Here is a 25893-nt window from a genome sequence, read left to right as displayed (position 1 = left end):
CGCATAGAGGCAGCTGGAATTGCCAACTGCAGCGATGCGCATTTTGATATTTGTAATGTCTGCCGCGGAGACACGCACTCAGAGTTAACACATCGCACAACACGACGCGAGGATACTACTCGACGATACACGCGGACATTTTATCTTTCTGGGCGCCTGCACGTGAGAAGAGCCACACTCAAGGGGCCAAAGAGACGCATCCGGTTCAAATGGCTCTGAGCACTATGGGACTTAACTTCTGAGGTCATCAGTCCCCTAGAACATAGAACTACTTAAACCTAACTAACCTAAGGACATCACACACATCCATGCCCGAGGCAGGATTAGAACCTGCGACCGTAGCGGTCTCGCGGTTCCAGACTGTAGCGCCTAGAACCGCTCGGCCACTCCGGCCCGCGCCGCATCCGGACCGCAAGCCGCGGTTTGCCGACCGCTGTTATAACTTGTCGTCTTTTAAGGACAAGGACAGACTATACAACTAGATAATTCGATTCGAGTTTGTACTCTTGACTCTTATCCATTGGTTTCATACCCCAACCGGCTGCAGCGTGGCTTTGAGGCCATTCTCAAAACCCATCTAGATAAATGTTGACCTGCTTCCCAGAATTTATCTCAAAGACGAATAAAAAGTTTAAGCGTGAATGCAATCAGGCCAAAAGTTACGCGATTCGCACACAGAGGATGCTCTCAAACATACCTCCCTATTGGAGCGGAAATAACAATATCGTTGATCTTTTGAACAATTCCATCGAATTATGAGTGACAGTAAAACATATGTAGCTCAAATGGGAGTGTGAGGGTCTAGAAGGTTTACCTGAGTACGTTGTATTGAAACTGAAATGCCATGGAGACGGTGTCGTGGTCTGGAGAGATATTTTATGTTGGTTTTACATCGAACTGTTGGCTTATGTCAGTCGCAAAATGTACATATGTGGGGGTCTGGAAACGGTCGGAGAAAGCTCTAGGCACTTTATCTCAGTGTAAATTCAACTAAAACAGTGACACGTAGAGGCGGGTCGAGGCCAGTGAGATTCAAGGGATCCCTGGGTGCAAGGTGTATGTACTGCCAGCCAGTGTGAATGGAAGGCCGCAAAAGCAGCCCATGTGTCCCAGCAAGGGATGGTACATTAACTTCGCATAGGCCGCTCCCCAAATAACTTAAAAGAAGTGGGAGCAGCGGAATAGTGGTTGTAATTGGTTACAGGCCGTACCATCATCATCATCATTGTTTTCAGTGTTCTGCCGTAGGCCATTTCTTCACATGTAACTCTCCACCTAGTCCTGTCATTTGCTGCCCTCTTCGTTTTCTCATAACTGTTTTCTATATTTGTACTACCCACCCTCTAGTATCTTCCGCGTCCTCTTCTTCATCCTCGATTCACCGTTCCTTCCACAGCATCCATCATTAAACAATCTCATCTCATCCAATCCCCAAGCCAGTTGTGTTTCCTCTTCCTGATTGCCTTTAAAATTTCACTCACTTCACATACTCTTCTCAACACATCTTGATTTCTTACTTTGTTTGTCGAGTTTATCCCCTCCATCCTCCTCCAATTCAACATCTCAAATGCTTCTATTCTGTCTCCCTCTTTCCCCACCATCCATGTCTTAGCTCCACAGCATATGAAGCACTTCGGCAGTCTCTTTCTCAGTTCCCTGCCCACACACCCATCTAAAAACCTCCACTTCTTACTAAATGATTCCTTGGCAGTTGCTATACGTGTTTTCACCTCCTTACTGCATTTCATGTTTTCTCTAATTACGCTTCCCAGATGTATCTTCCTGCGTTAACTTTACAGTTGTAACTTTTCACTTGTAAATCTCATTCCCAGTTCCTCACAGGTCTTATTTAATTCTTTTAACACTCCAGTCACACTCGTAGTTATTTCGCTCTCTTCCAATAATCGAATACATTTTATCCTCCTTCCATCAACCTACACTTCTCATTTTCTTTTCAAATATCTCTGAATAATTTTTCCAAATATATGTCAAACAGTATTGGGAAGAGGCAACAGCTTTCCCTCATACCCCTTCCAATTGTGCTTTCTCTGTCATCTCCTTCCCACTCTGTATTCGCATTATTTGTTGTAGGTATCAATTCTTAATCAGTCTTCTGTTCCCCCATTTTGAATGTCCATAAATTTATTCCTCTGTACTCTGAAAAAGGCTTTCTCCAATTCAATGAAAATAGCAGAACCTTCTCTGCCTCTTTCAACGTATCTCTCAGGTATAATTCTCATAGCCCAGTACTGCATCCCTTCTGCCTTTCCGCCTTCTAAATCCATATTGTTCCTCTGCAATAATTTCTTTTCGGTCTCGCGTGAAGTCTTCTGTTTATCACCCTTAGTAGAACTTTTTTTATATGTGTTTGTGGTGAACTAAGGTTTGAATACCATGTAGGGTTTGAATGTCATGTAGCATTGCACTGCAAGAAATGGATGGATGTAAGAGTCTCTTTAAATCATGACCTTATACAATACCCAGGGTGTTTCAAAGTCTTTGCACCAAACGTCATCGGGAACAACTTTTTTTAGAGGCAAAATGTTCGCTGACGCTCCCCAGCGACGGTCGAGGTTCCTTTATATTGCTTATTCCGCTGAGAGGCAGTAGGACACAGGCGTTCTGCGGCGCTGTGTATTTCTTGTGTGTTGGCTATAATTCAGTCATCTGCTCCGTATGAAAAGTAGTCAGCCCATAAAAGTTCCTGATTCGCTTCTAAAATATCTTTTTCCTCGTAGAGGCACGCATTCTTAAAATTTTCTTGTTCAGAATCAATCAATTTACTGACGTAGGTAGTATCCATCACTGGTTCAAATGGTTCAAATGGCTCTGAGCACTATGGGACTTAACATCTATGGTCATCAGTCCCCTAGAACTTAGAACTACTTAAACCTAACTAACCTAACGACATCACACAACACCCAGCCATCACGAGGCAGAGAAAATCCCTGACCCCGCCGGGAATCGAACCCGGGAACCCGGGCGTGGGAAGCGAGAACGCTACCGCACGACCACGAGATGCGGGCTATCCATCACTCTTCGTGCCCACCTCGTGTTGACATCACCATAATGTAAGCGATATAGGATTGCTCTGGGACTTCGAAAATCTTAACCGTTTGCTGCCTTGTACAAGGTTGACATGCAAGAAGCTCACATAATCACCCAGTATACAATCACGTGAAACAGTCAGAAAAATCCTTCTTTGGAACATAGTTCAACTCTCGTATCAAATTGGCTTGAATTTCATTTCATCAAAGCATTGATCCTTCAAGTGAACTTCTGTACTTTGTCGTTTTGTAGTAGATTGATCCTGTTAACACCAAGTCTCATCACCCATGATGATACAGAAAAGAACTGACCATTTTTTTGCATTTCAATCGAATCGCGGCAGGTGTCCCAGGCGTTGTGTTTGTTTCGGAAGTCAAGGTGCGCAGGATATGTTGCGCACTTTTCTCTTCTTCAAGACATTCTGGAGGATGTCTTCAACACATGATTTTGAGATGTTGTTCCATTGCAAACTGTGACATAAGTATGCAAGTCCATTACTTCACACTGCCTGTTCACAAATGACTGTTGGTATGCACATGTGTTGTTTACAGCTGCCACCATAGTTACTGCTATGACGCCGCATGTACACCAGGAATAAAATCAGTCTCGGCACTTTTTTAACAGATGGCGCATATAGAGAAGATTCACAGCCACAGTTTGATTTTTTCGAGACTACATCTTTATGGGTTCCCTCGTACATCTTTGTTTTTTCTTTAACAACGAAGTTCGGAAAAAGATAGATTGCTACTTGCCATAAATACGACCTGTTGAGTTGTAGACGAGCACAAAGAAAAGTCTGTTACACCTTATAGCTTTCGGCAAAAGCCTTCTTCAGCAAAGAAAACACATCGACTCAAGCAAGCACACCTCATGCATATACGACGCCTACCAACGTCACCTCTGACTGGAACGTGAGAGTGGGCGGGGAAGGGGGTGGGATAGCATTATATGGATGAGGGGAGAGAAAACCGCTCTCTGATGGGGCTTGCAGGGACTAGACGGCGGCATACTAGACTGCCAGGTACATTGTCGATAAGTGGAGTGTGAGGGATAAGACGAGGTGCGGAAAATGGAAGGAGCAGGGAGTGGAAAAGGGCAGGCGAGTGCATTGTCAGAGGGTGGCACAGAATGAGAACGAGGGACGCAAAAAGGGAGGAGATGACTGGTCAGAGGGAGCGGAAACTGTTGGGTGGAGGATGTGGGAACAGTCAGTTACTGTAGGTTGAGGCCTGGATAATTTCGGGAGCAGAGAATGTGTTCAAACAATTCCTATTTGTGCAGTTCAGAAAATCTGGTGGAGGAGGGAAGGATTCAGATGACCTGGGTTGTGAAGCATCCACTGAAATCGAACATGTTATATTCAGCTGCATGTTGTGCCAGACGGCGGTCTACTTTGTTTTTGGCCACAGTCTGGCAGTGGCCATTCATCCTGGTGGATAGCTGGTTAGTAGTCATGCCAATATACAGTACTGGCCATTGAAATTGCTACACCACGACGATGACGTGCTACAGACTCGAAATTTAACCGACAGGAAGAAGATGTTGTAATATGCAAATGATTAGCTTTTCAGAGCATACACACAAGATTGGCGCCGGTGGCGACACCTACAACGTGCTGACAGGAGGAAAGTTTCCAACCGATTTCTCATACACAAACAGCATTTGACCGACGTTTGCGTGGTGAAACGTTGTTGTGATGCCTCGTGTAAGGAGGATAAATGCGTACCATCACGTTTCCGACTTTGATAAAGGTCGGATTGTAGCCTATTGCGATTGCAGTTTATCGTATCGAATCATTGCTGCTCGCGTTGGTCGAGATCCAATGACTGTTAGCAGAATATGGAATCGGAGGGTTCAGGAGGGTATTCGGAACGCTGTGCTGGATCCCAACGGCCTCGTATCACTAGCAGTCGAAATGACAGGCAACTTATGCGCATGGTTGTAACGGATCGTGCAGCCACGTCTCGATCCCTGAGTCAACAGATGGGGACGTTTGCAAGACAACAACCATCTGCACGAACAGTTCGACGACGTTTGCAGCAGCATGGACTATCAGCTCGGAGACCATGGCTGCGGTTGCCCTTGACGCTGCATCGCAGACAGAGGCGCCTGCGATGGTGTACTCAATGTCGAACCTGGGTGCACGAATGGCAAAACGTCATTTTTTCGGATGAATCCAGGTACTGTTTACAGCATTATGATGGTCGCATCCGTGTTTGGCGACATCGCAGTGAACGCACATTGGAAGCGTGTATTCGTCATCGCCATAGTGGCCTATCACCCGGCTTGATGGTATGGGGTGCCATTGGTTACACGTCTCGGTCACCTCTTGTTCGCATTGACGGCACTTTGAACAGTGGACGTTACATTTCAGATGTGTTACGACCCGTGGCTCTACCCTTCATTCGATCCCTCCGAAACCCTACATTTCAGCAGGATAATGCATGACCGCACGTTGCAGGTCCTGTACGGACCTTTCTGGATGCAGAAAATGTTCGACTGCTGCCCTGGCCAGCACATTCTCCACATCACCAATTGAAAACGTCTGGTCAATGGTGCCCAAGCGACTGGCTCGTCACAATACGCCAGTCACTACTCTTGATGAACTGTGGTATCGTGTTGAAACTGCGTGGGCAGCTGTACCTGTACACGCCATCCAAGCTCTGTTTGACTCAGTGCCCAGGCGTATCAAGACCGTTATTACGGCCAGAGGTGGTTGTTCTCGGTGTAGCAATTTTAATGGCCAGTAGTGTAAAAAGCTGTCCACTGATTGCAGCATCACTGGTATACGACAATGGCTGCTTTCACTGGTGGCCTGGACTTTGCCGGGGTAAGATAGGCCTGTGACAGGATTGGAATAGGATGTGCTGTATGAGCTGTGATATTTATTCGCCGTCCTCCTTTTCTAACTGTTCTTGGGACCGGCTTCTGCGGAGTTAATTAAATAATGTACGACGTAAAAGTGTGAAAATGGGTATTTGATTTCCCGCAGGTGGATAAACGCTACCTGGCGTCCGTGCTGCGCCAAGGCCGTTCCGACGGCTTCCGCCAGAACAGCGACGGCGCGCAGGACGCGGGTCACGAGGAAGAGAAGCGGCACGTGGGCTCCCTGGCCAAGAGCGGCATGGCCATCCACAAGAAGACCAGCAGGTCCGCGGGCAGCGACGGGCAGGCGTTCCTCCAGCAGCAGCAGCAGGAGCAGGGCGGCGCGCACGCGCAGGACACCGCCGGCAACAAGCGCAGCAAGCGCCAGGCCTACCTGCTACCCCCCGCACCCCCACAGTCCCTGGCCCCGGCCCCGGGAGAGTTCCCCATGCCCGTCCTCCAGAACAATGATGACGCCCTTGACTACGGGGACCTGCTGGATCTAATGTCAGATGTGCTAGGCGCCCCAGAGAAGCGCTTCCTCGGTAAGTGAGAACCCTCAGCCACGCACTCGCCTTTTCTGTTCACCACGCTACTCGACGACACACAGACGCTAACAGTCCCTTCAAACACTCACCACCACCTTACCCAAAGAGCACTCACGCACTTGCTTCTCAGTTACTTATTCGACAGCCCACAGTTCACAATTCAGGAGCACTGTCCTCGCATCTGAGTAGCGCACCTATCAGAAAACTACACTTGCAAGTCCAACATCTCCACATCGTACAAACTAAAGTATTACTAACCAAAATAAAAATTAAAAAAAAAAAACACTACGTGAAATACAGAAGACTCCCTTGCAGAAACAAACTGAACTTCTATTAAAGTGCGTCATAATAATTTCTCCAACTTATTAGCGTCTTGTGACACTCTTACTCACTCTAAAACAGCAGATTTTAAACTGTACAATAAGACAAGCATTGAGTAATACGGAGAGCTTTCATTGACAATATAAACATTCAAACGCTCTTAACAATAATCTGAAACAGATTGTATCCTTCCAGTATAAAATTTACAAAATATATTCGATGTAAACTAAAATTATTTATAGCGATGCTGAATATCTAAAACTTAAGTGAACCCCTTGAAAATTCCTGGTAAGAGTAGAAATAGCAACTTGCATGAAAATATGTGTCCACTGCATTCTAGTTGCATGGATGTGTTAGAGTAATAGCGTATCTCAAATATGATGTGGCACTGCAACTGAGTTTTGTGTGCATGGAACCGTCTCAGTTATGTACGTTCCATTACTGTATCACCTTATATCTCATTCATTACTCTGAAATTGGCACTTTTAACACAAGGATGGCGTTCCCATATATCGATCGGATTCGTAACAAATTCTTAGAAATAGTATTCAAAGGAAATTCTTATGCGCTAACTAAACATCAGGGCTTCCTGATGTGAGACGCTACTAGACGTGCATAACTTTGAAAATTCTGGATACAGTGACATTGTCCGGTAATTTCAGGAGTGTCTACATTGTCGCTTATTCCCTGTTTATTTCAAATGCCACAACGAAGTACGAATCCTTTTTTATTTTTTATTTTTTTATTTTTATTTTTATTTTATTTTATTTTTTTTTTTTTTTGCGGTACGTTGCAAGTCAAAGCTAACGTAAGACCGTAGTTTCCAGAAAATTATCGATATCTTACGAATTCTCTTGTTCAACGCATGGCAGTTTATTTATAAAATTTCCTCCACTTTCCGTGTTTCCAGTCGTCGGAGGTAGCACAGCGACATCTCATAGGACAATCCATTCGACGCTCAACCGAACACTACAACGATTACGCGAATTATACACATATTTGATATATTTTCTTGACACTAGTTTAGTGAGATAGTGTAGGACGTCAAATACACGTATGTGATGTCAACATAATCACTGTCCTGTGGCATTTCCTGTCACGTCCCTCTGCAGTAGTCTGTAGTTCCCAGAGTAGATAAGTTGTGTGTTGGAAAGCTGCCTGATTACCGTAATTTTAGAAACAATTCTGAGTCATTAGCATGAAAATAAAGAAGTCATTTAGCCAGTTTTAGTGCAGAAAAAAGCACTGGAATTCGTAACAAAAACTACGTAAGGCCATACGAAAGGGATTCTAGATGTTAGGTGTACGTTGAAACGATGCGGTAATTGCAAATGGTGAACTATGTTACCACCCTTCGTAAAAGACTTAAGCTTAGTATAAAATCATTGGATTTCCTACGGGCTGAATTCACAGACGTGAAGAGGAGAAGTGGGAACTTGTCTAAACGCTGTGCCCATTCGGTACAGCCAAGTTTCGGGAAATCTGCATAATTTTAAGTGGTGTTAATGTTAATATACCTCTGGAAAAAATCTTGTTCTTCCCAAGAATATTGCATCTGAATTGTACGGTAAGTAGAAGTGGAAGCTGGTTGCAATTAACTAAATGACTTCTGAGTTATTGAGTATTCTTGCATGTAATCGAGTGAAAACAGACTTTAGATGTAATACGTTGCGTAGATCCACGTTGTTTGAAGAGTTGGTAGATGATGTACTTTAGTTCGTTCCGTTGTTGTAACTTGGAACGTAGTTAGCCTGTAGTGAATGTTGCGATCGCCCCCGTGGCTGGCGTGGCAGTAAGTAGGCAGTACTTAGTGAGCACCCCGTGCAGCCTCCACACCCTCACCCGTAGCCTGCACCTCGTTCCTCACAGCACCTTAGCGAGCACCGCCGCCACTACCTGCGCACTACACTTGCCGTAGAGGACAGCGCACTAACGTCACTTGAGGGGTAGAGGAGGATACGTATTGAGTTTTTCTGTAGAGTATTTTACTTTTCCAGTGGAAGTTTCCACTGCTTAGCGTGGATCATTCAGCTGGTAATAAGCTGAACGCGCGTAAAGTGAGAAGTATGCAGGATCGCTTAAATCACGTCAACGAGCACTGCTCCAGGATTGCGCTATCACCTGTGCACTACTCTAGAGTTTAGACAATAGTGCACGAAGAATGTCAGGAAACATAGAGGATAGTACTGAAGGACTTGGTAGACGCGTAGAGAGCATTTTTTTCTGTTGAAATCTCCTGATGCATGGTAAGCGTTATTCAAGTAGTGAACAATTAGAACACATCTCTAAAGATAGCTAAAAAAAGAGAGAGTAAACAAAAGCACACCAAAACCGATCAACACCCCACTCATGAATATTCGTACACATATGACCGACAGAATAGGAGATAATTAGCTGTCCCCAAAGGCAGGACTGTCCACAACTGAAAATTCTTTGAAGAGAAATTCAGGAAGGTGGATTTCACTCTCTACCTCGTCACACGTCCGTGAAAGTAAATTGTAGAAATGCAGCTCGTGTTGTAGAAGAAGAAGGTGATCTTGTATTCATGCACAAAACAGTACACATCATGTTTTCTTTAACTGTTATGACCGGATCATGGCCGTATTAGGTCACCTTCAGGCTTAGATTATGTATAAAAACATTAGTTATCCCCTATGATCTAAGTTCCTTATAATAATATATGAAGGAAATAAACCGAAATGAAGAACACACTTCGTATCCCTTGATCGCAGTGTAGACACTTATTGTTGCAAAATGGCTGGTTTCAACAATCTTATGCTGCCGTCATCTAATCTTATCTACGTTGTTATAAAATTGCCATGTTCCATTACTCGAATGCAAAGCATAAAAGGTACTCCGCACGTATGCATATCTTGATAAAAACAGAATTTACAAAAGGCCCAAATTTTATCACCTGTGTGCATTTTATCAAGATAAAACATGTGTGGAGTGCCTTTTATGTTTTGACTTCAAGAAATGCAACGAGGCAGTTTTATAACGAGTTCCATAGGATCAGATGACGGCAGCATAAGACTGCTCAAACCGGTCATCTTAAAACAATAAGTGTCTACAGTGCGATCGCGGCGTACGAAATATGTTCACCGTTGCCAACCATACCGATCGCCCCACAGCACCGCATGTGTAGCTTAAAAAAAAGAAATAAATACCTATATGTAAGAAGTCACCTAATACTCGACTACTGATTCTATTGGCGTAGTCTAGTATGCTTGGATACAATTTATAGTTGTTTCTTTGACATATTATTGTCAATTGTTTAGTTGATAGGGTATAAGTAACGTTTTTATTTTCCTCTGAAGGTAAACTAATTCGGCTGAAATGTATGATAGTTAAATGAAACGTGACCTAGACTGGTTTGTTCATAAATAAGACTGTCTTTGTACTTCTTTACCAACCTACCGTATATTATCGCACGCTAATAAATCACCGCTATCCTAGAGCCTTTGGCTTTCACCAAACATTCAATGCTAAAAGAAAACTTGTATCGCCTACACCAATACGAACACTACCCCACGAAATATTCAAAAATAAACTAACATATTTTCAGAGAACAAAGTAAAAGTTTCATATTTAAAACTTTATATAATAACGTGGAATAGCATTTTATTTATTTATTTTTTAATTTAACAGGGCTAGTCAAAAAGTTTTAATTATCGCTTCGAAAAAAAATTAAGTTTGCTTGATGAATTTTTGTTGCTTGTAGGCAGATATCTACAGCCTCGCCAAGCACTGAAATCTCCGCACCAGAGAAAGCAGACATTAGGAACTAGCACAGCGCATCCCCACCTTGCCAATACACTGCGAAGTTTTGTTTTGACTCCTCTCACGGCGAAATACAGTACACTGGCGCGGAGATTGTAAATTGCACAAGCATTGTAGAGATGTACCTGCAAACAGACGACAAAAATTAATTATGCAACTTAATATCAGCGAGACGATAGCTAAAACTGTATCGTACAGAGCAATATAACATCGCAGCAGTTGCGATGACTTCCGGTGCAGCCACCGAGATGAATGCAGATAGCGGGTAGCGAAAGCCACACACGCGGTCTCGCAGACTGAGTGTAGGCGCATCCCTGTCCCGTGCCTCTCCCCACCCCACCCCTACCCCGCACCACGGCTGCCCGCTCCGCCTGCGCCTAGCATCGGTGTGGCCTGCGCCTCCGCCTTCGCCTTCCGCCCCCGGCTGGCTGGGAGTGGCGGCTACGAGCTACAGGCAGCGGCGGCGGCGACGTTCTGCGCAGGTGTGCCCCCGGCGGCGGCGGACTACGGCAAGCGGCACATCGGCGCCCTGGCGCGCCTCGGATGGCTGCCCTCCTTCCGGGCGGCCCCTGCGCGCAGCGGACGCTCTGCGGGCTCCCGCTCCGGAAAAAGGGCCACCAGGTCAGCGGGAAAGCACGCCGGCCCTTGGCCCAGGGCCGAATAGCAATTTGTAGTTTCCCCCAGTAGCCATCCTTGTCCAAAAATGACCAACAGTTTATCTGTGGAGGTCGAATCAAAACTTCTTCCAGCAACCAGTTTAGGTGATATGTTACGCCATCTTCGGGCCCCCTGACCGACGTGCAGGAAGATTCCGACCTCTGGTCCAGTCAAAATAGGGGGCAGCATTCAATGACTGGTATCCGTAGACTTTTGACACAGTAATCCCTTCGATAGCTGTGTCAAAAATCTATGGGTACCAATCACTGAATGCTGCCCCCTATTTTGACTGGACCAGAGGTGGGAGTCTTCCTACAAGTCGGTCAGAGGGCCCGAAGATGGCTTAAACTATCGTCTAAACTGGTTTGAAACTTCCTGGCAGATTAAAACTGTTTGCCGGACCGAGACTCTAGCTCCGGACCTTTGCCTTTCGCGGGCATGTGCTCTACCAACTGAGCTACCAAAGCACGACTCACGCCCCATCCTCACAGCTTTACTTCCGCCAGTACCTCGTCTCCTACCTTCCATATTCCACAGAAGCTCTCCTGCGAACCGTGCAAGACTAGCACTTCTTCCAGAAGGCAAAGGTCCCGAGATCGAACTCGGCCCGGCACACAGTTTTAATCTGCCAGGAAGTTTCATATCAGCGCACACTCCGCTGCAGAGTGAAAATTTCATTCTGGAAACATCCCCCAGACTGTGGCAAAGTCATGTCTCCACAATATCCTTTATTTCAGGAGTGCTAGTTCTGCAAGTTTCGCAGGAGAGCTTCTGTAAAGTTTGGAAGGTAGGAGACGAGGTACTGCCAGAAGTAAAGCTGTGAGGATGGGGCGTGAGTCGTGCTTGGGTGGCTCAGTTGGTAGAGCACTTTCCCGCGGAAGGCAAAGGTCCTGCGTTCGAGTCTCGCCCCGGCAACAGTTTTAATCTGCCAGGAAGTTTCATATCAGCGCACACTCCGCTGCAGAGTGAAAATCTCATTCTGCCTAAACTTGTTGCTCAACAAAATAATAATTGGAAATTTAGACAGCTGAAAGGTGATTTGATTCGACATTCTGTATTGAACAGCCGATATCCTGCAAACACCTGTATAAAGACGGACATACAAAGATTTGTCTGTGTCCACTGCAGTAGTTCGTAGTTTACATACGGGCTGATTCAGAAGTGGCGAGACGTAGGACAACTCTGTTATTTGTACAGATGCCGAAAGACCGATACAGGGCAAAATTGCTAGAAATACATTGTTTTAAATAAGGAGCTTAATGTTGCGGCATAATTCAAGATTTTAAACATGGCTGAAACATGCGAAGTACTGATGCTATGCTGTGTTCGCATCGATCCTCTGCCCATAATTATGTTGTATAAATGGTTCAAATGGCTCTGAGAACTATGGGACTTAACATCTGAGGTCATCAGTCCCCTAGACTTAGAACTACTTAAACCTAACTAACCTAAGGACATTACAGACACCCATGCCCGAGGCAGGATTTGAACCTGCGACCGTAGCGGTCGCGCGGTTCCAGACTGTAGCGCCTAGAACCACTCGGCCACAGCGGCCGGCCCTATGTTGTATAAATTGAGATGATGCCTTTGGCACAATTGTTTTATGTATCTGCACTGCAGGATGTGATTTTAGTGTATTTTATTTCTGATGAAGTTATATTTAGATATACCGAAACTGTGGTCAAGGATTTTAATAAATCTTTATCCTGCAACTGTTTGGCTGTTACCATTTATCGTGTTGCGGCATAGTACCATGCAGGTCAAGCTGGCCGCTGTGGTCGAGCGGTTCTAGGCGCTTCAGTCCGGAACCACGCGGCTACTTCTGTCTCAGGGTCGAATCCTGCCTCGGGCATGGATGTGTGTGATGTCCTTAGGTTAGTTAGGTTTAAGTAGTTCTAAGTCTAGGGGACTGATGACTCAGACGTTAAGTCCCATAGTGCTTAGAGCCATTTGAACCATTCAGGTCGGTTATTGAGTAACTTTGTTAGTCTGCATGAAATCATAAATTTAAAAAAAAAAAAAAAAAACAAGGGTTTTGTTGTATTCTCCAACAGTTTATTGAACGTAACTTCTTCTACAATACAATAGCTGGCTGTTCAATAGAGGTAGACGTCCGTCGATCTAGCCGGAGATGTGGTTCCTCTCGGTCGGCTGGTACTTCGATCGGCGGTGCTGTACAGCGGCTTCGGTGATATCTTCTCGAAGACTCTGCTATAGCGGTTGACATTAGCAGCGGACGAAGACTGGTTTGCCTTCGACCGGCCGGGCCTATATTGTGAGCCGGAGCCAATAGAAACCCGGCGTAGGAATCCGTGGCCGGATATGTCGCGGCGACCTCTGCAAGGAAAGGTTCCTATTAATCGACTGGAATCTTCGGCGTGTTTACCTGATGTCTTCGCCTCTTTGGCTGTTGGTTTGTTTCCCTCATAGCGTGGCTGTTATGCGGTGCTGCCTGCTATGTAGGGGAACCCGATGGCAGACAGTACAGGTGTCAAATTGGCAAACTCATTGAGTGAAAACTGAATCAAATTAATAGCTTAAACTGCCATGTTCTGCACCTGTACCGCTCGGACACTACAGGAAGAACTGTTCAAACTGATTGACATCCTGTTGACAGCATACCCGTATACAGTTCACACAACTCATGTGCACTTTACATAACACCATAGAAGTTACGTAAATTGGAGATAAATGGGAGAGAAAGGAAAGGAAATGGAAGAAACTGACGATATCAGCTGCATTCAAACTGTACGCAAAATCGGCAGCGACGAATGAAAATGTGTGCCAGACTGGGTCTCGAAACGGGGATCTCCCGCTTACTAGGCAGCTGCGTTAACCAAGGCGCCATCCAGACACATTTATTGCAAATGCACGGACTATCTCGAGGCTCACATTCCCATCTAGTCCCGTCTACTCGCAGTCCCACATTCACACTTAGCGCCATCTATTCGCAGTACCCGTCCATGTCCTCCATACTCGCATGTTCTACATGTGCACTGGAGGTTGTGGGTCCATTACTCATCGTGCGTGGTATCTGTCCTTTCTGACTCATATAACCGTAGGAATTATTGCCGCACATGCTCCCATGATGTCTTTCTACTGCGTTTCCATTTAACGCTCAGGTAAAACTTCATGCGGCAATTCGCGAGTTGTTCGTTCGAAGTGCGGCGGTGCTCCATCTCGCTGGAAGAATATCCCCCCTGTCGTTTTCCTAGGGTTATTTTATACAAATAGGGTATGATCTCATCTAGAGAAGCTGTCTGAACAGTTCAGTAGTAAGCTTGTTGTTACGAAAATTCGGGGCCGATGAGAACATCCTCGTGTATGGCACACTACACATTCAACCCTGGGCCAGTCTGATTTTGAGCATACAGCAGTGTATGGGTTCTCGATTGCCCAATACACAGCGCCATGTCTATTCACTGTTCCGTTCAGGTGGAAACAGGCATCATCGCTGAAAAGAATGTCATGTTCAAGATGTGTCTGGTGCGTTACTCTTTCTGTAAACAACGCACAAAATTGCACCCGTCTACCTCTCCTTGAAGTTCCTGGACAAAATGCACACGATGTGGAAGGAAATGATTTTTGGACGCGGATGCCTTACTAATGTCACTTCTGGAGCCACTTTTCTTGTTGATCGCGTTGGTCAGACTGTCAGCTTAGCTGGTATGCTAGCTGAGGCTGCACGATCTGTTGCCGTACGTGGCCACCCAGGTCTTCATTTGTCATGGATACTGCCTGTCCCCCCCCCCCCCCCAACCGCTCCAGTAAACGACCAATGGTTGCGTCATGTGGGGGTGGCTGATTTGGATGCCGTCTGTGATATTCCTCCACAGCTTCCCGGAGACTCATGCTTGCGGCAAGGATAAAAGCCATTTCCATCCTTTCCTGAATTGTGTAATGGAAGATTGATCTTGAGTACTGGAGAAAAAGAAAGATTCAACATTAAGGTCATTTAAATCATGAAAGTTTTTTGTTGATTACTGAAAAAACGAAAAAATACAAATTCAACATCAAGGTCATGATTTAGAACATATGTCTGACGATTTTGCCCTCTGCCGTTTTTTCGATATTTCCACACATAACGTAGTTGTCCTATGTCGTGCGACTTCTAAATCACCCTATATACTGACCAACGATCTGTAGCTACCCTTGTAGAGATCTGTAGACTACAGAGACCTATTGACACTGTAGTTCGCCTTGTAGACATCCATCATCAACAAAGACCAGCTATTTACCTGTAGTAACTGTTGTAAAAGTTCGGCAGAGCAGACCAACCAACGACGTCTAGTTAGCTCTGTAAAGGTCTTGTAGCCTTCACAGACTAACCAAGAGTCCACAGTTCCCCTTGTAGAAATCATCACCCTGCATATTGCCGTTTTGCTTTCCCGTAGGACGCTACTTCGATACTGACAAGGAGCTCTTACGGACCGCCCTGCACTCTTCGATTTTCTTCAGATTAGCAAGAATTGAACGTAAATGCCCGACATCAGTTTCCTAAAGAAATCAAAACAGATTGGAGAAAATAGGCTCAGAACATTTGAACATTTTTGAGTGCTGCTAAGAACAAAACTTTCAAACCTTATTAAACGGCCACTGTTTCTGCGTGTATAACTCTTGTAATTAGAAATTCAGTAGTTTGATATGGGCTAGCAACAACTTCATTTTCTTTTATTCCAATGTGTATTTATTGTACAAAAGAAATGTTAATTAACAAATTTAGATCATATTTTTTGAAACAAATAACATCATTTTATTTAAATAACTAATCCACTGAGGATGTGAGTATTCTTCAAACGGTAAAAAAAACTGCGAATCGTCAGACAGAAAATAACGTACTTACTTATTTCTAGAAATTTAACACTATTACTGATATGCATACTTACACATTTCTGTGCCAAGTTTAATTTATATTCGTACAATAGCCAGTTAAAAAGATGTTACTTTTATTATAGCAAATATGACTAAATAGTTTTTACTTAACGTTTCGATTTGCTAGTAAATAAAGACTGCAAATAAAAGGAAAAAGGTTTCTGCCAGCGACAATCGAACCAGTGACTTTGAAATTACAAAACTTACACGCTACGCACTCAGCTTCCTTTAAAAAAATATGCCAAATGTATATTTAAAGAATTGTATTCATTCTAATAGCTGAGTTTAATTTCTTATGGTGCAAGCTTTTTACGATTCATAGTACAAACAACTCATTGCTTTCATTGAAACTAAAATTGATAGGCCCTGTAGAGAATCGAGCTCCCTTCCCATGGTTTATCAGTGCTCTAACCGCAGTTGATAAAATGCACAAATTTTATCACCTGTGTGCATTTTATCAACTATGTACCTTTCAACACCTGGATTTTTATCAATATAAAAGACGTGTGGAGTACCTTTTACGCTTTGACTTTAAGAAAAACAACAAGACAGTCCATAGGATCAGAAGACGGCAGCATAAGCACAAGACCAGAGCTCTGACCGGTGTGCTATATGGTTTTTTTTCCCTAAGTCCTTTATTGCGCCGAAATTCACATACAATCAACAACAACGTTGTATAGACGTTGATGCAAATGTTATCAAGAAATCCTTCAAAATTATTTGCATTAAGCAGCAAGGATTTTAAAAGCAATTTCAAATAATTTTGACAATGTAAATATACATTTTGTATCTGCAAATCTATATTTTAACAGTATAAACTTCTTCTCGCTTCTTGGGGGAAATAGTCTCTGTGCTGTGTATACATGCTGTTTGCAGTAACTTTACACATAAACTAGAGAAATTAAATAGCAGAATTGCAGCAGTTGCTACGGAATCTTGAAATAAGAGTTTCATGTGAGTTATAAGAAAATGGGCGTCTTACAATTTGTTCAAATTTGTCGTAACAGGAACTCTGCTAAAATGATCGAAATCTTCTGTAATTAGCAACGTTGGAAACTCTTCAATGTTTTAGAGGCGATTTTTCTAGTTTTTTTCGGAAGTGCGTTGTATTTGGAGGTGTAAAACAACCGTAGGCTATTGTATAATATCATAAGTAGGCGCAGACTACATTAGTTTTCCTAGTAGCATTGGGCAGTTAAGATAGTAACCACGTTACCTGTACGTTAGGTGCTTGCATACCTATCGGGCGTTACCTGAGTTCTATCGTCGGAAACGGCAAACCATCTAGAAACTGGGTGAGTGCATGTAAAGGGTAAAATAATCTACGGAACATTTTCATTCTACGTAGTTATCCTCCTATCTCTTATTTAAAAACAAACAGTACATACAGCAAAATTGAAATTGTCAATTTTTAATTCAAGTTTTACTCGAAAATGGATATGTAATATGAAACAGAGAGATGTTCTAGTAAAAATAAAAAATAAAGTTTTGTTATACAGCGTTAGAAACCACCAAATCCTGAAAAATTAATTAATTAATTAATTAAAAAATCAAAACGAAACACATCAAATACCGCTTCAATATTTCGTCGAGATCATATAAAAAGTGTTTCTAGTATTCATAAAAGAACGGTATTATTTATTAACAACAACAGGGAGCTCCTACCTCTGAATGTTCTGTTGAATACAAAGTAACAACAATAATTATAGAGATTTTTATATTTCTGCATGTAAACTGCACTTGTGTCAGAAGTAATTGCTTTGGTTACATAAAAGCGCAGAAGTTAGGAATCAACTAGTTTTTATTACTTATAAAAATCAATTTATACTTTCTAAAAATATACAGTACGCAATGGGATAATATTGAACGGTTTGCGGTTTAAATTATGCGTAAAACAAACCAAAAAACAAAGAGAAGTAGTCGGCTCAGTTTCTCCCTCACACATCCAATTGTTTCTTTCCCTATAAATGCCAGCAATACTACCAGTAATCCTACCATTTATTACGCCACTTATCTGGTATTTTGTGGTAAGTTCACGTGGGACCAAAATGCTTACACACTACTTAATCTAACTTAAACCAAATGACGCTAAAGACAACCCATACACCCATGCCCGAGGAAGGACTCGAACCTCCGGCGAGGGGAGCCGCGCGGACCGTGGCAAGGCGCCCGAGACCGCGCGGTTACCTCGCGCGGCATGATTTATTTGTTGTGCGAAAACTACCGAAACTTAGTTTTGGTGGAGCGTAACATAAGTTGTACAGCTTTATGAAAGTGACGTCGAGGAACTGGAGTTCAAATGCTATTAAGAGTAATGTAAATTGAACGATGAAGAGCCCACCGTAATGTGTCACTGTGAGACACAGCACAGCACAGTCAATGCCGGCGCGGCTCTTACTATTCGGACAGTTTAAGTCTGGTACCCACGCAGCCCTGACCCCCTCGCCATCAAGCTAGGGCGATGCATCGTGGGCAAGTGCAGCCATCATCCGGGATTGTGGAAATGCAACAAGCTGATCTCCGTCTCGCCCACTGCCAGAGTGTGCACAGCAGTGACTAATTTTTACTGTCTTCACGAAGAAACTATTTACAAAAGTGCGTCAGAATCCAGAATAATCGCAGGCATTATGCAGGGTACTGGTTGACATTCTTCAATAATACATGCCAAACAATCTGCTGTTTCAGTTGTACAAATCTCCAACATGCATGGGACAACAGTCTTTAGATCCTCTTGGAGATATACCGCAACCCCTCCTCCCTCCAACGAAGGCAAAGCTATTGTTGTTAGTTACTATCTAGAGGTAGCACAAAACCTGTAGACCTCTGCGTCAATGTCGTACCTCTGTGTCGTAGCCACAGTTTCAAACTCAACATGGCCAGTATTCTGTATCAGTGCTATCGATTAGTAAATAGCATTTACTCGAGAAACGTGATGCAACAGATAACCTGTTTTCCAGCAGTACTTTATACAGTTTAAATGGTGTATTAAGTAAATCGGTAATATGGCATTCAGTAATGAAGTGTCTACATTTTTCATTGGCGTCACAGTCCTTAATTGTTTTTATATCCAATTACTTTTCGACGTCTGCTTGATGCTAAGTTCCCCAAGTCGATTCCAACAGCTCTCTAGCCGCTCTGTAATTGTCCCCAGCAGAGCTATTTGGATGTAAGGGAGTGGATTCAGTGATGTTAGCAATGGCTTTGGGGGATATTTCAGTAATTTAATATTTCACACGTTTCGTGCCGCGTCAAGCTAGTCGTACAGCAGTAAAGTGGAACGATGAACCATCGCTACAAACCTATGTGCAGTTAAAAACGCTAGAATGTCTTGCATGTTACTTGGACATTGTTCAAGGAGGTGGTGGTGGACTTCATTTACACAGTGAATCAAACGGCAGCCATCTTTACATTCGCCCAAGCAGCGATTTGACAACGCATGCCGCTTTTAGCAACTGAAGATGGCCATTGTGGCCGAAACCTGTTACGATTGTGTCATAAAAACTGATTGTGTTAAGAAAGAAAGAAAAATTTACAGGGATATGTCTTCTGCGCAACTAGTTACGACGTAATAGGTCTTTCATTCGTGGAAATTGTAACTGGCTGCGGTATTTTTCCAAGCTTAATATTTTCAAATAATTGTGGAGATCTCAGGTCATCGAGGATAAAATTAATGTTAACCGTACTTGAAAGTATGTCAGTGTTAAGAGTGGGCGCTGTATTAAATACCTACTTCCAAGAACTGGAAACGAGAGAAGCAAATAACAGAGATTTTCAATTGTTGTATGTGGTAAAGTTGGTAACAGTTACGTAAGTACACGCTCTCTACACAGGGGGATTCTGTATATACTATTTTGTTTTATGAGCTATTAGGTGAAAGTGATATCAGATCTGTGACTTCATTAGGATTCCATATTTAGCACAAAGTTGTATACCTAAAAAGGAAGCAGTATACGCGACTAGAAGCCTGTTTAATTGGTGAATTAATTATGTTCAAACTACAAATTATTGCTGGGCCGATGACTCACTTTCCAGTCAAAGTTTTACTGTCTCTGACACCGCCATGCTCTTCTGTTTCCTGTGCTCTCATTTACTAACAATATATAGGTCACGTTATTAGACGGCTTTCATTGGTCAGCTCTTGCAAAGAAGCTACACGTCAATCCCACGACGTCAAAGTTACTCCAGACACTCGCTGACCGATGTGCAAGACTCTGGAAACCAAAGAAAACAGCTTATCTACAGACACGCACCATAAAACAAATTTTCGGTGAAACATCGAAATGGTACCCAACGAAACAAGCCCTACGAAGTAAAAGATTACAAAAAGGCCTCTGCGCTCCATGTTATGATGTTCGTCTTTCATTTACATAGATACTATGACGAAACTCATTTTCCCTTCTCAAATCTACGCCACCATCCACCTGCGATGAATAGTGCACGTGCATTTACTCGACGTGTGTTGTAAGAATATTTTAAAAATTGCTTGCATCCACAGCAGGCTTATTCCGTGACGATAAATTACATGCTTTCACGCAAATAGCACGCACATATGAGTGACTGAGTTTTCTAAGCGTTGTTGAAACTTTGTTTTTCACATTATCATTACAATAAAAATCTATGGTCCGAACTGCTGACGCCATCGGTCCCTAGATCTACACACTACTTAAACTAACTTAAACTAAGTTACGCTAAGAACAACCCACATACAAGCACGCCCGAGGAAGGACTCGACCGCGCAATCCGTGACATGGCACCTCATACCATGCGACCACTCCACGCGGCAATGTAATATGTATGAAATATGACCAGTGGTAAAAAAATATGAATTAAGTGGAAAAGCATGAGCAGGATTCGGTCCAGTGAGCGACCGATTACGGAGCTTGAACGTTAACCACACGACAGCCTCCACCTCGGGCTCAGAAACGCAATGCACCCATACATCATTGAATCGTAATGCTTATCTTGAGATGTTCTCGAAATAGCCTAAGTAATATGCCCTAATATTTGCACATTGCGTTGTTCTAATGGACCATTAAAAGTTACAAAGTCTGAAGTAAATCCATAATCCGAACGTCGAACTTGGTGGCCTCCCTCTTATTTCTTATCATCATAGCTATTTGAGTCTCCATTACCATCTCGAAAATTGTGTTTGGTAACACCTTCAACAAGTTTCACATTCTGTTCAAAACAGATAACAAAAGTTGCCAATACGTCCATCTAAATAGACGCAGTACCGATAACCATCTGGTTGAGGTGGCTGCCATATATCCGTAGTTCCCCACGCGGCCTGCTTGAGTGGACGGAAGTCACGTGGCGTAGTTAGCATCGCTTGTGACGGAGCCGCTAAAGTTACGATTTCCATGGTGTTTGCCATTGGCGCATGTTCGTCCATCGATGGCAAATATATAACACTAAGAATTGGGGAACTGGGTGATATCGTATCAAATAAACGTGACCATTGGTAAGGTTTTTATTGTCGTTTGTATGAGGTGCGGGCACAATATTCCGGCAAACGACCACATTGCCGTCAAGAGTTGCGCTAATGGAATGACTGCCAAAGGGAAAGGGGAGGCTTTTATCTACGTACTCCCTCCCAATTCCTTCCCACGGTTTTTCTGTCGGCGTTTCGTGTTCTATAGGGTGTCCAGCACGCCTTGATCTGCAGCGTGTCCGTTTGTATTCAGGCTGCACCAGAAAACTGCACTGTTGTTGCCATCTACGTCCATCTGAACGCGCGTTTCCAGGTTGTGGCTGTAGCCGTGTTTGACTAGCCTATCCCTGTAGTGCCAAGTCTTTGCCAGAACCTTTGCTCTGTTCTATTACTTTCTGTGCAATTCTCATACAATGCTCTATGACAGCATATATGTTTGCCTCCAGTAATAGCGTTTTTCCTCTATTTCAAAGAAATTTTCCTGATAGAATAACCCAGGGTATCGAACCGTTTCCTTCCGAACTAGCAGGATGTTTCATCGTTTCTCACACTTCACTGCAGAGTGGAAGGTACATTTTGGAAGTGTGTCCGTTGTCTGTGACAATAAGCCACCTTTGTTTTCCCACGATCACCCTAAAATCGCATCACACACATAGCTGGACTATTTCGCTGTTTCTCCTGTAGTATCATCGCCAATTTTTGGGTTTACATGGTTTTTCACAAGGTTTCCAGCCGTCTCTATTATTTGATTATGATTAAAAGAAAAACCCGCGTTCAACAGGTTCTTATTTTTTTAATGTAAAGCAATATAATTTTTAATTCTACGTTTAACCTTCCTTTCTTCAATGTAAGTTCTTTTTTCAAATATTTCAAAATTTTAGCTGCTTTCTCTTGGTCGTTGACAATGTATACTTTACTTTTTTTACCATCTTTTTATTTTTTAAATGGTATGTATTTAGAGCCCTGTCTGAAACCATCTAACTCTTGTATTTCTTCCTTTCATGGATTAGGTGGCAAACTTTTCCATTTTCCATCGCTTTTTACCTGTCTTATTACATCTAAAAGGTTCTCTGTTATTAATAATATCCTAGTGCATTCTGTTCCTCTTCGCTCACGCTGAACTAACGCCAATCTTTTTGTAATTTAACAGATCTCTGTTGAGTAATATGTAGAGCGCTAACTTTCAGAATAAGCAGGTCAGCCAAGTCTGTATAGAACAGTGGTTCCTAAAGTGACGATAATTACCCCTTGGGGGGGGGGGGGGGATGAAATTTTCTGAACGGTAAAAACAAAATGGTTTAGTTGTGTTTCGGTCACGAAACTAAATTATTTTCAAAAAATCATTCCTATTATTATTATTATGTAAGACTCTAGTCCTGTTTACATAAGTTACCAGTAATTACAATTTTTCTAGTGCTGACATTTAAGCACGGCACACGTACTTTGTACCATGCATCTATGACAGTAAGATTGAGTCATATAAGCCACATATGCTTAAATATCTCATGAAAATGCTTTTTATGAGTTCTAGATTAGTTCCGAAATGGGCCAGACATTGTTTCATTATTCATTTCGCAACAGATAAACGAATTAATTGGAAGCACAACACAACAGTAACTACGTAATGGGTAGTACATTTCTGTATGGAGTCCTCACAGTTTTATTATTGTATTTATTATTGTTATTACTGTTACTATTAGTGGCAGTGGTCAGACAGAAAGCGTTAGCAACCTGAAGCCATCCAGTTTCTGTCAGGTCAGAGGTAAGCAGTCCATCAGTCCAGTGACATACGAACAATAAATCTAGGACACACATTTTAGCTTGGTTTAATTTTAATGGACATATAGGCGGTGGGCGAAGCAAGGATTGCTAGGGAAAGGAGCGGTGCAGCGAAAGTGTGTTTTGTAACAAGTGTCTATCCTCACCATGGACAGTTAGCTTTCTTTTCTGAGAAGGAGTTGTAGGTAACATTCGCTACGCACTGAGAACTGCTTCATCATTCTACAAAAAAGATCGTTAAAAATAACCGGCGCTCTTTATCTCTTTGACTCATTAGTTCGTGGTTTAACATAACACCTAAAAAAAATTAAATGCCCTCTATCTTTTGTCACTTTAAAAATAAAAGTGATCAAAGAAAATTATTTTATATTCTAATGTTTAGTTATTTGCCAATGTTGATGACGATGGGTAGAGGGCTAGCTAATATCTGATTACAGTCCGGGGTAACGGTCACAGAAATTTTGAGAATCTCTGGTATAGGAAAACCAAGCTGGACTAACTACTGTTCATCTGTTACATCAACCAGCCAGACAACTGTTTTTAGGCATGTGCTGCACCTGTTTTGCTGGTATGCCAGACTGGTTGCCAGTCAACGACTGAGAATCACATCACTCAAACGATAAAACAACAAAAGCACGTTGAACATAGTTCAGGTGGTCAACAAACACGTAAATAATTATTCATAACCTTAAATAAAGGTATCATTTTATTTTCTGGGCACCTAAACATACAATCTAATTTCTGAGTAAAGGATATATAAACAGCGAAAAGGTGACAGTTCTTAAAATTACTTTACCAAGATAAAAATGATTCTTGGTTTTCCATGCTACAAAAGTGGCCCAGAACAAGAAGAGATGCGACACCGTTCGGTTTGGTGCTACTACTGATATTCTTAGTTTATCATTCCAAATCTGGTCCTCAGTCAGGAGGCGACACAGTTTATTCTCTTAACCCGCAGCTGTCGTGGCGCGCGGACGGTGGAGGACAGGCCACAAGGCACGACGGAATCCGTAAAGGCAGGGGAGAGGGATCCCTCGGGATGTCCGGGGAATCCCTCAGGACGCAGCGACTCCCCGAGGCGGGAAGCTCTAGGCTCAGCAGACACGCCTGACGCCAGACTTCTGGCGCCAGCGACTGACGCTGGCTGTCTCAGAGGCTCTGGCCGCCAAACTTTCTACACGTTAGAGCTAACCGTGACGCCTGGGATTACGCCGGCATTATTTGTTCAAAGTTCGACACTCTGCATTACAGTCTCGCGTGGGGCGATGGATTAGTAGACACTCGACTTTTATTACGGAAGATCGGCATTTAGATTCAACTATGTACACAACAATTTCAATTTATCAAAATAATTTCAGTAGAATTTCGTTATTGTTTCTTCCAATATAGCACAGCAGTTTTTCTCCAACGTCTATTTCCAGCTGAGCTAGTGCTTTCTGGAAAACATTAAACCTCAATTCCCTTCTTTTGTCATTGTGATTGCTAGCAACACTATTTCGTATCCACAGTGAGAGTGCGTTACATCGCATACTGCTATTTTGTTGATAAACAATTCCGCAACCTGCATAGAACATGCTACAGCCAATGCATTCGAGATAAAAACGACTTTGTAGAATAGCTATGCGTTTAGTATTCCACTTAATGTTATATGCATAGCGACAATGGTTGAAATAGCCTACGGTAACATAAATTGGTGATATCTTTTATCTGGTCTCTTGTAAGTTTACGTTTTCTTTTTTTCTTTTTGAATGGGACAGCTAAGGACCATGTGTCAATTTTAACTCCATATTTGTTGTTCTTTTCTTTCCTTTCAGTACTCTTTCATCTGTTCACCGTTTTTCTTCCTGTGTTTTGACAATTTCAGATTAGTGCTATTTCACTCTCTTACCTTGGCATCCTTCCATATTCAATAACGTTTCCCTATACAGTTTCGTCGGTTCTTTCTTCAGTTTTTATACATTTTTTCTAATTTCTTTAACTTTGTGGATCCACTGTGTTGGTGACTTTTTATCGCACAAATCTTTGATGACATTTTTAGTTAATCTGCTGCCCCGCATTCGATATAAACGTCCAAAAATCACGAATTATTTTTCTCATTACTTTTGATATGTTTTTTATGCTTCGAAAAATTTCATTGCTACTTCGTTACTTCCAATCTTCCACGGTTTTTCATGGGTGTAATATATTCCTGATGATTTATCCTTATACTACTTTTACTTTATATGCTACGGATTCACTTCCATATAGGCATTCTAAATCACTACTGTATTGTTATGTCTTATATTTGCGTATTTGGGCAGTCATTTTTTATTCTGAATTTCTTTAGTAGTAACACACCCCCCGTTTTATTTATTTATTTATTTATTTTACTCGTCTAGTTCCGTAGGACCAAATCGAGGAGCTAATCTTAAAGGCCATGGAACGTGTCAGTACATGAAATTACAACATAAAGGTAATGTTCATGAACCCAAAAAGGACAGGACATAAGCTTAAATAAACGCAATCAAAAATATAGCACAGGGATCAGCTTAATTTTTCAAGGAACTCCTCGGCAGAATAGAAAGAGTGACTCATGAGGAAACTCTTCAGTTT

The 25893-nt window shown here is 42.7% G+C and overlaps 1 protein-coding gene across 2 annotated transcripts in view; it reads left to right on the top strand.

Annotated features, from left to right (window-relative positions):
- LOC126236568 (neuropeptide-like 1) overlaps window positions 1-25893 on the top strand; it is a 452585-nt gene that overhangs the window by 410336 nt on the left and 16356 nt on the right. The window contains exons 6-7 of one of the 2 annotated variants that reach the window (XM_049945976.1): window positions 6041-6458; window positions 11045-11183. In XM_049945976.1, the coding sequence (XP_049801933.1) occupies window positions 6041-6458; window positions 11045-11183 (557 nt within the window). The remainder of the gene's footprint in view (window positions 1-6040; window positions 6459-11044; window positions 11184-25893) is intronic. The other variant, XM_049945977.1, reaches the window with a different exon arrangement.

This window comes from Schistocerca nitens, chromosome 2 (assembly GCF_023898315.1).
Source record: "Schistocerca nitens isolate TAMUIC-IGC-003100 chromosome 2, iqSchNite1.1, whole genome shotgun sequence".
In the NCBI taxonomy this organism is placed as follows: domain Eukaryota; kingdom Metazoa; phylum Arthropoda; class Insecta; order Orthoptera; family Acrididae; genus Schistocerca; species Schistocerca nitens.
Note: the sequence above shows the minus strand (reverse complement) of the source record. Positions and strands in the feature narration are given on the sequence as shown.